This window comes from Aethalodelphis obliquidens, unplaced genomic scaffold (genome assembly GCF_003676395.1).
Source record: "Aethalodelphis obliquidens isolate GAN/ISIS:26980383/991018 unplaced genomic scaffold, ASM367639v1 scaffold8, whole genome shotgun sequence".
Classification (NCBI taxonomy): domain Eukaryota; kingdom Metazoa; phylum Chordata; class Mammalia; order Artiodactyla; family Delphinidae; genus Aethalodelphis; species Aethalodelphis obliquidens.
The window spans coordinates 5,579,570-5,588,516 of NW_020837952.1; the positions used below are offsets into that span (position 1 = coordinate 5,579,570).

Genomic DNA, 8,947 nt, shown 5'->3' on the forward strand with positions numbered 1-8,947 from the left:
TTCCATCCTTCTCCCTCTCTTTTTTCTTGCTATTACCTTCTAGTTCTTTCCTGCGCCCCTCTCCCCTCTCTGCTGCGCTTTTCTCTACGTGTTTGCTCCTCCAAGTCTCCCCCTTTTCAGAACCGTTGTCTGAAGAGGAAATTTCCATCTCGTTCGGTCTGGTTAGTGAGGTTTGAAAAGAAAAGTCTCTCTCCGTGCCCGGAGCTCCCCGCTTCTGCCCATTTGCCCCCCTCATACACGCCCTTTCTTTTCAGTCTCTCCCGTCTTCTCCTCAGAGCCCCCCACCCTTTCTCTCCCTCAGTCTTCCTTTTCTCCTCAGCCTTCCTATTCCTTGGTCACCCCCTTCGCCCCCTCAGTTTCCCCTTCGCTCTTCAGCTCAGGATTCTCTCTCCCTCTCCAATCTCCTCTTCTCTCCCTACTCTACCCCATCCTACCCCTCAGATTCCTCAGCTCCTGTTTACCCCTTCAGACCTCCTCGTCTGCTTCAGTTCCTACCACCACCACGCCCCATTTTCCCCTCCCAATGGATGAAAGAGGAGGAGAGGTCTTGAGGAACAGGTAGAGGGAGTGCGGTTCCTTGAGGGGAGGGAGAGCAAGGGGAGAAAAAGCAGGGGATAGGAAGACGGAAGCGGTGCAGAGGGGAGGGGCAACCTCATTCCCCAGCGGCGCCCCCCTTCTCCTCCGCCACGGAGCCATAAATCAGGGCCAAGGCGTTTTGGCCAATGACAGAGTGACTCGTAAATCGGCCTGTCAAGCTCAGCCAATGAGAGGCAGCGTTAAATCAAGTCCTGTCAGCGCTTGGCCAATGAAAGGCCCTGGGCTGACCATAAATCTGCCTGTAAGAGACAGCGAAAGAGAGAGAGTGTGCGGACGAGCGACAGCGGGGTGAGGGACCGGGGAGGGGGCGCGGGGAGAGCGGGCGGGGGACAGGCGGGAGAGAACAAGCTCGGGAGAAAAAAGGCGATAACGGAGGTACAAACGATGAAGACAACCTACAGGAGAGACGGACAGATGGAGAGAGACAAAGAGAAGCCTCGAGAGATAGCGTCAGAAAGTCCGCGATAGAGCCCGAGACTGACAGAGATAAAGAGAAAAGAGAGACAGACACTGACACCCTCAGGAGGGCCCCCGTGACCCACTTCCCCAAGACAAATGCATACACTTCCCCGAGACACGCGTGAGCTCCGCACCACGAGGGACACGCGCGCAGTGCACACCCGCAAGAGAGAAAAAGCCTGAGAGATCATCTTCCTCTTCTTTAACCTCACTCAGCGCCTATCGAGATTAGGGGTGGGGTATGGGTGTGTGGGCTGTGGAGGGTGAGAGAGGAGGGCGTATCTTTCTCGCTAGGATCTGTCCTCTCTGGTCTCAGACTCCAGGGTTTCCTTCCGTGTTCCCTGAGTCATTTTTTCCCAGCGACTGATGATTGGGAAGTCCCTCCTGAGGTCTAACCTCAATCCCTATTGCTGCTCCTTTCTACTTGCCAAAGCTTTTGAATCGCCTTCAAGGAATATGAAAAGTGAAGCTTTTTACGACCCTTCAGAGAACTCTCAACTTTCAGAATCTTAGGTCTGAGCAGGAAGGATTTTTAGGGATCATCTGGTCACTTGATTCTAGTTATAAAAAGGCTGCTGTGGGCTTCCCTGGTGGCGCAGTGGTTGAGAGTCCGCCTGCCGATGCAGGGGACGCGGGTTCGTGCCCCGGTCCGTGAAGATCCCACATGCTGCGGAGCGGCTGGGCCCGTGAGCCCCGGCCGCTGAGCCTGCACATACGGAGCCGCAACGGGAGAGGCCACAACAGTGAGAGGCCCGCGTACCGCAAAAAAAAAGGCTGCTGTCCTATAGTGGTTAGACATGTGGGCTGGTACTAAAGTCAGACTTTCGGCCCTCAAATCATGATCATATCACTTACTAGCTCTTGGACTTCAGACAAATTGCTTACCCTATTTGTGCTTCATTTTTTTCATTTGTAAGCAAGAGATTATAATAGATACTTTTTGGTAAATTTTGTAAGGATTACACAGAATAATATATTTATAGGATTTAGGACAGCACAAGGCACATGATAAGGGTGCACCCCACCCCCATCTTTGTACAGATTCTAAAACCTGAGGTCCAGAATGATCCAGGGTCCTGCTCAGGTTCACAGAACTAATTATCAGAGAGCCTTGTTTGGAGCCCTGGTCCCTACACTCCCAGGCTGATGTTCTTTATCGGTCTGCTGTTCACCCCACCTGTCTGGACCCCTGCCTTAGCCATCTGAATTTGACTCAGTATAGGCTGCTGGGATTTTTGCGGGAGGAGGACACTCCGAAGCACACGCTCCTCATTAGGAGGCAGGATTCCTGGGCCCTGGAAGTGTGTTGAATGTGAGGGTATCAATCTGTCCACCCTGACTATGGTTCTTTCTGCTCTTGTCTTAATCTCTCTGGACTTTGTTCGCTCAAACCATGGACTTGGGGGCAGGGAAGGGACGGCACGCAGCCACAGCAGTGTCACCATCAACATGACTCTCACATTCTATCCCCAGTGCCCACCCTGCTCCCCCCAGCCCAACCAGGTAGACAATAAATATCTCATGAAAAATAAGTGTCTAATTCTTCACTTTTCTTCCTAAGCTTTGGGGAAAAGGGAGGGGTGCGGATTCCTGGGTCTCCACCCCTGCTGGCCATGAGGGTGGTGTATCTCTGGATTCCCAGTCTTGCTGACACCTTCGGTCCTCAACAGGGAAGCCAGAAAGGAAACACAGAGAACCAGCGTCACCTGGTGGCCACAGGTGCTTTAAATTCGTGCATGTGCATTCGCGAGCACATGGGTGACAGGATGTCAGTTACACTGGAGGAAGGGAATGATATGCTCTCCCCTCAGCTTGGCTCCTGAGCCTTCTTTTTTTAAAAAAAAATTGATTTATTATTTATTTTTGGCTGCATTGGGTCTTCGTTGCTTGCACGCAGCTTTCTCTAGTTGCAGTGAGCGAGGGCTATTCTTTGTTGCGGTGAACGGGCTTCTTATTGAGGTGGCTTCTCTTGCTGTGGAGCATGAGCTCTAGGCGTACGAACTTCAGTAGTTGTGGCACACGGGCTCAGTAGTTGTGGCTCACGGGCTCTAGAGCGCAGGCTCAGTAGTTGTGGCACATGGGCTTAGTTGCTCCGCAGCACGTGGGATCTTCCCGGACCAGGGCTCGAACCCATGTCCCCTGCACTGGAAGGTGGATTCTTAACCACTGCACCACCAGGGAAGCCCCCTGAGCCCTCTTAACTAGAGTCTCTGTTCGGCTTTCGTAATCCAGGATGACAAGAGCAAGTCTGGGGGAAGGGAGGGGCCAGGACCCAGGTGAATTAGCTCCAACAAGTGTGACCTTGCTAGGGCGGCTAGCACACCCTTCTGCCATCGTCTCAGCTAAGCTCAACTCCATTTCCACAGAGCGAGGAGTTCTTCCCCGTGACCATTCTCTTTGGATAGGGCAAGGGCCAGGAGGCTGGACTCACTGGAGGGCCTATCAAAGCTGGATTTCAAAACATTTTTGAGCTGAAAAAACCTGTTTGCAGTGATGGGGGAGCCTGGCAGCAGTAGTTGGAGGTGGGGGCCATTTCTGGGAAGTTAAGCAAAAGGCAGGCCAATCCTCTTAAACCAACTCACATGTTTTATACCTGAAAACCCTTCAGCTGAAGGCTGTGTCCCAGGTCTTCTGCATCCTGCCCCTCCCTTCTCTGACCTAGGTCCCCCCAAACGCTTAACTATTAAGTTCCAGCTGCAAACCAACCCTGGCCTATTTCCTTCTTCCCCAAAGATCACACCCGAATGTGAAAAGGACAGGTTTTGTTTATTAATAATTAATAATGCACCTTGAGCAGCCCAGGGCTGAAATGTTGAGTGAGGGGTGGAGAGGCCTGGTTTGGGGCTTGGGGAGAGGTTGTCTGTGCAAATTCCCAAAGGTCTTTCATCTCCTCTCATAAAAGCTGACCACCTTAGTTCTGGAGGAGACATCTCCAGATTCTGGTGACTGGGGACATAGTTCTAATGGAACCTACGAAAATTCTGGGGCCCTCGTTTTAGGAGGGAGCCATAGGCTTGGCGGAACTGGCGGTTCATGGCTGCATAGAGCACAGGGTTGATACAACCGTTGAGCCAGGTGAGGTTGGCAGCAAGCATGTGGACAACCCGGGGAGCCCGGACCTTGGCATCCAGGATGTTGAGCAGCAGGAAAGGGATGTAGCTCAGGGAGAAGCAGAGGAACACAGCAAAACACATCCGAGTCACCTTCCCAAACTCTGATGGAGAGTCCTGAGCTCTCCGGGCTCTTTTAGTTGTCCTGGCTTTGGCAGGCTCTCCTGGAGGACTTTTCTCTGCCATTTGCTTAGCTGCCTTGCTGTTGCTCTTGTCCCCCACTGCTGATGAGTCCCTTTCCAGGGTCTGGGTGGTGGCAGCACTGACTGGCTCAGATGAAATCCCCTCGCTGTGCCCTCCTGATGCCAGCCCACTGTCCAGCTCCCGGAAACGACCAGGCGTGGCCTCACCTGTCCCAGCCACGTTGTTGGAGTGGATGCTCGCCTGGCGCAGCTTGTACTGATCCAGCGCCTGTGCTGCTCGCTTCACCTGGCGGTGGATGAGGCAATAGAAGACGCCGACACTGCTGAGCCCAACCACAAAGTAGATGCCCATGAGGATGGTGGTATAGGGCCGGCCTCGAATGCGATCAAAGCTGCAGGTGCAGACTACGGGCACCAAGACATAGATTGGCCAGAGGGGAGCAAAGCTGGCCACACCCACCACCCAGGTGCTCACCAGGGCGAGCACGATGCCCTTGGCACTGAAAACATGGGGAAAGAGCTTCGGGTGGGCAATGAGGAGGTAGCGTCCCAGGGCGATGAGGCAGAGGGTGAGGATGGAGACAGAGTTGGACGCAAAAAGGAGGAGCCCAAAGACCCTGCAGAAGGTGGCACCAGTGCGCCAGTGCAGGTGGAGGTAGGTGTCCACAGAGAAGGGCTGGAGAAGGGTGCAGTAGAGCAGATCGGCCACTGTGAGGTTGGCGATGAGCAGGTTGAAGCGGGTACGGAGACTGGGCTGGATGGCCAAGGCCAGCAGGGTGAGCACGTTGCCCACAGTGCCTGTCACGGCCACCACCACGCCCCAGCTAACTGCCACATAACGATAGCCCAGCACCGACTCATGGTAGCAGGAGAAGTTGGCATCAGAGGTGTTCCACATGATGGAGGCTGAAAGGGGTGGGGTGGGGGGAAGAGGGAGTCAGAACCTGACCTTGAACTTAGATCGTTCTCTTTTTTGAACGAAATTTTATTTATTTATTTATTTGGCTGCTCTGGGTCTTAGCTGCAGCACGCAGGAAACTTTGTTGTGGCGTGTGGGATCTTTAGTTGCGGCCTGCAAAATCTTAGTCTCAGCATGTGGGATCTAGTTCCCTGACCAGGGATTGAACCCAGGCCCGCTGCATTGGGAGCGTGGAGTCTTAGCCACTGGACCACCAGGGAAGTCCCTAGATCCCTTGAATAACTCTGGGCTCCTGAACATCTGAACCACTCCAGGATCTCACCAGCCTCCTGAGCCATTCACAGGCCTCTTCATCCCAAGATCCCCAACCCCTTCCTTTCCCATTTTCAAAGATTTTCCCAAAGTTTTATCTAACTTTAATTTCTGTCCACTCCGAGCTCCCAACCTTTTCAATATCCATCCAGATACTCTCAGTAACCCCAGCACCCTCCGACCTTTCTAACTCTTCCCCTGTCCCTTAAGACCACCCAGGAGTCCCCTCTCCTCTGTATTCAGGAGAATAGTACCCTCTGTCTGTAGTCCCAGGCCTCAGGTTTTTTTTTGTTGTTTTTTTTTTTTCAGTACGCGGGCCTCTCACCATTGCGGCCTCTCTCGCCGCGGAGCACAGGATCCGGACGCGCAGCCCCAGCGGCCACGGCTCATGGGCCCAGCCGCTCCGCGGCATGCGGGATCCCTCTGGACCGGGGCACGAACCTGTGTCCCCCGCATCAGCAGGCGGACTCCCAACCACTGCGCCACCGGGGAAGCCCCCAGGCCTCAGTTTTTTTCTGTTTTTACCACCTGGGAGATGAGGAGACAGAGAACGTAAAAGTACACCCACCACCAAAGTACTCACCTGAGTCTCCCAGCCTTCAAATCGCTCTCCGGTGGAAGATGTCCAACTCATTCAAAGAGCAGTCCTTTCTGGTGGGCAGTCAGGCTTCAGACAGGAGGTGCTCTGCTCTCCTGTCTCCTATTATACTAGACAGAGAGAACAAGTAACTCCCCAGTTACACAACCTCAGCCACTTCCTCCCTTGCTTCCTTCCTTGCCTCTCTGGTCCTACTCACTTTGCCTTAGCTAGTGAAATCTGGGCTTTTCTGTTGAAATTTCCCTGTTACTCACCCCAAAGCCTTATCACTCCTTCAGTTCTCCTTCCTGAAACCCAAGCTCTGTTTCCTTCCTCTCTTTGCACGGCAGGACATCTGTAAGATCATTGCTGAGAATTGCTGGGACAGGGAGACAGAGCATCAGAGTATCTGGGCCACTTCTCAAGGGGCCAAAGGACAAGACCAAGTTCTAGGAGCAACTCTAGGCACCCCAGAAGTCTTGAGTTTGTTTTGGGAGAACACTGCCTTCCCTCTCTCCAGAACTTGGAGATAGTTCACATCTGAAAAAGGATTCAGACGAAGAAAGGTGGGAAATGGAGCATCTAGGATGCTGGCTTCCCGCCCCACAGGGCCTCAGGCTCCCAATCATTGGTTCATTCATCCATTCACTCACCAAAAACGTATCGAGTGTCTACTATGCATTGGACTCTGAGCTAGACCCTGGGATGGTGCATGGCCTTGTGAGTAGTCTAGGGGAGGAGACAGATATGTAAATATATAAAGGCCTAATTGGTCCTCTGAAGCAGCTGTCAGCAAAGTTTGGCCTTTGGGCTAAATCTGGCCCACTATCTATTTTCATATGGGCCATGGGCCAAGAATGTTTTCTTTCATTTTAAAATGGTTACCCGGGGCTTCCCTGGTGGCGCAGTGGTTGGGAGTCCGCCTGCCGATGCAGCGGACAAGGGTTCGTGCCCTGGACTGGGAAGATCCCACATGCCGCGGAACAGCTGGGCCCGTGAGCCATGGCCGCTGAGCCTGCGTGTCTGGAGCCTGTGTTCCGCAACAGGAGAGGCCACAACAGTGAGAGGCCCGCGTACCGCAAAAAAAAAAAAAAAAAAGGTTACCTATGTAGGTACCTACATAATACCCTCAATTTTACCTCTTGGCCAATACAACCTGAAATATTTGCTATCTGGCCCTTTAAGAAAAAGTTTGCCGACCCTCTGTGAAGTACATCAGAGACTTGGAGAAAAGAAGCGAACTGCCAAGGAGGGGATCAGGAAAGGGTTCACAGAGAGACACCTGAACTGGATTGTGAGTGATGAACAGGAGTTTTTTGGGCGGATAAGTAGAAGGACATTCTAGATAAAGGGAACAGGATGCACAGAGTCACGGAGGTTTAGGTAGAGGTGAACAAAGGATGTGAAGGAGGGGCCAAGAGGGAAGATCCTGGAGAGGTGAGTGGGGTCAGAATCAAGGAAGGCCTTGTGCGCCATGCTGAGGAGCTGGGGTTATATCCTGGAGGAGATTTACACTTGGAGAGCTGTGAGTAAGGAGTGAAAGCCTGCAGGCCAAAGGGAGAGAGACCAGTAAGGAGGCACCAGTTCAGACAGGGGGTGGGCAGGGCCTGAGTTAGGGCCAGGGCTGGTTTGGTGGGCATGCTACCTGCGCGTGTAATCGCACAGGGCCTTGTGCTGAGAAGGGTCCAGTGCTTGAGTTAATGCTCTGCAGTCAGCCTTGAGATCGTTTTTGAACACTTTGCTTTTTCATTTTGCACTGGGCCCCACAAATGATGTAGCCGGTCCTGGTTAGAGCGGCGGTTGTGGGAATAGAGAACAATGATCGGGATCCGTAGGTCCTTAAGAGGTCAAATAGGGTTTATTATTTATTTATTTATTTATTTTTGCGGTACGCGGGCCTCTCACTGTCGTGGCTTCTCCTGTTGCGGCGCACAGGCTCCAGACGCGCAGACTCAGCGGCCATGGCTCATGGGCCCAGCCGCTCCGCAGCATGTGGGATCTTCCCAGACCGGGGTACGAACCCCTGTCCCCTGCATCGGCAGGAGGACTCTCAACCACTGCGCCACCAGGGAAGCCCAAATAGGATTTATTTAATGACTCATTAGATAAAGGGTTAGGAAGAGGGAAGGCTAGGAAGACTCCCAGTTTTCCAGGTGGATGGTGGTTCTCTTAATCAATGAGATAGGGAATGTGGGAAGCATAGCAGGCTTACGGAAGGAGGTAAATAATGAATTCAGTTTTATACCAGATTTGAAGTACCTGTGGGACATGCTAATATCTCAGCCCCTCTAACCCCGATTTCTTCCAGCCCCCCCACCCCACATGTGATCGAGCCCCGGCTTTTCTCATTCCACTCTCCTATTCAGCCACTCCTGCCCCTCAGACTTCTAGATCTCCAGTCTCTTTTTTTGAGCTAGATCGACCTGAAACAAAACAAAACACACACACACAAAAACCCCCCAAACTCCTTGTTGGGTTCCATTTCTGAGCCTACAGCAAACTCCCCCCAACAACTTCATAATTGACTAGCTCAGGAGGCCCCTCTTCCCCCTCTCCTTCCTCTTTGACAGTCGTCATGTCATCCCATCTTCCCTCCCCCTTTCTTCAGCAAGACTGAGAAGTGGGTAGAGAGGTGGAAGTGAGCAAAGAGAATGCAACTCAGGATGGGCCCATGTAGAGACTGGGTTCTGGTCTGGCCTTTCTTGTTGAACTTCTGCTGCCCAGCTGGACTAGAGCAAGGGCGGGGGGGTGTCACAGAATCACTGGCTGCTCTTGTGAGTGTGTGGTCGAGTTGAATTCTGAAGACAGAGAAGAGACCCCTTCCCCCAGC

The 8,947-nt window shown here is 52.8% G+C and overlaps 1 protein-coding gene across 1 annotated transcript; it reads right to left on the reverse strand.

Moving 5' to 3' along the window:
* Window positions 1-3,803: 3,803 nt before the first annotated feature.
* On the reverse strand, window positions 3,804-6,254 carry GPR84 (G protein-coupled receptor 84). The gene is made up of 2 exons (XM_027106536.1): window positions 6,124-6,254; window positions 3,804-5,215 (listed from the first exon to the last, which is right to left on the reverse strand). Exon 2 carries the CDS (start codon window positions 5,205-5,207, stop codon window positions 4,017-4,019), a length of 1,191 nt encoding a protein of 396 aa, XP_026962337.1. The 5' UTR covers window positions 5,208-5,215; window positions 6,124-6,254; the 3' UTR covers window positions 3,804-4,016.
* Between the last annotated feature and the right edge of the window lie 2,693 nt (window positions 6,255-8,947).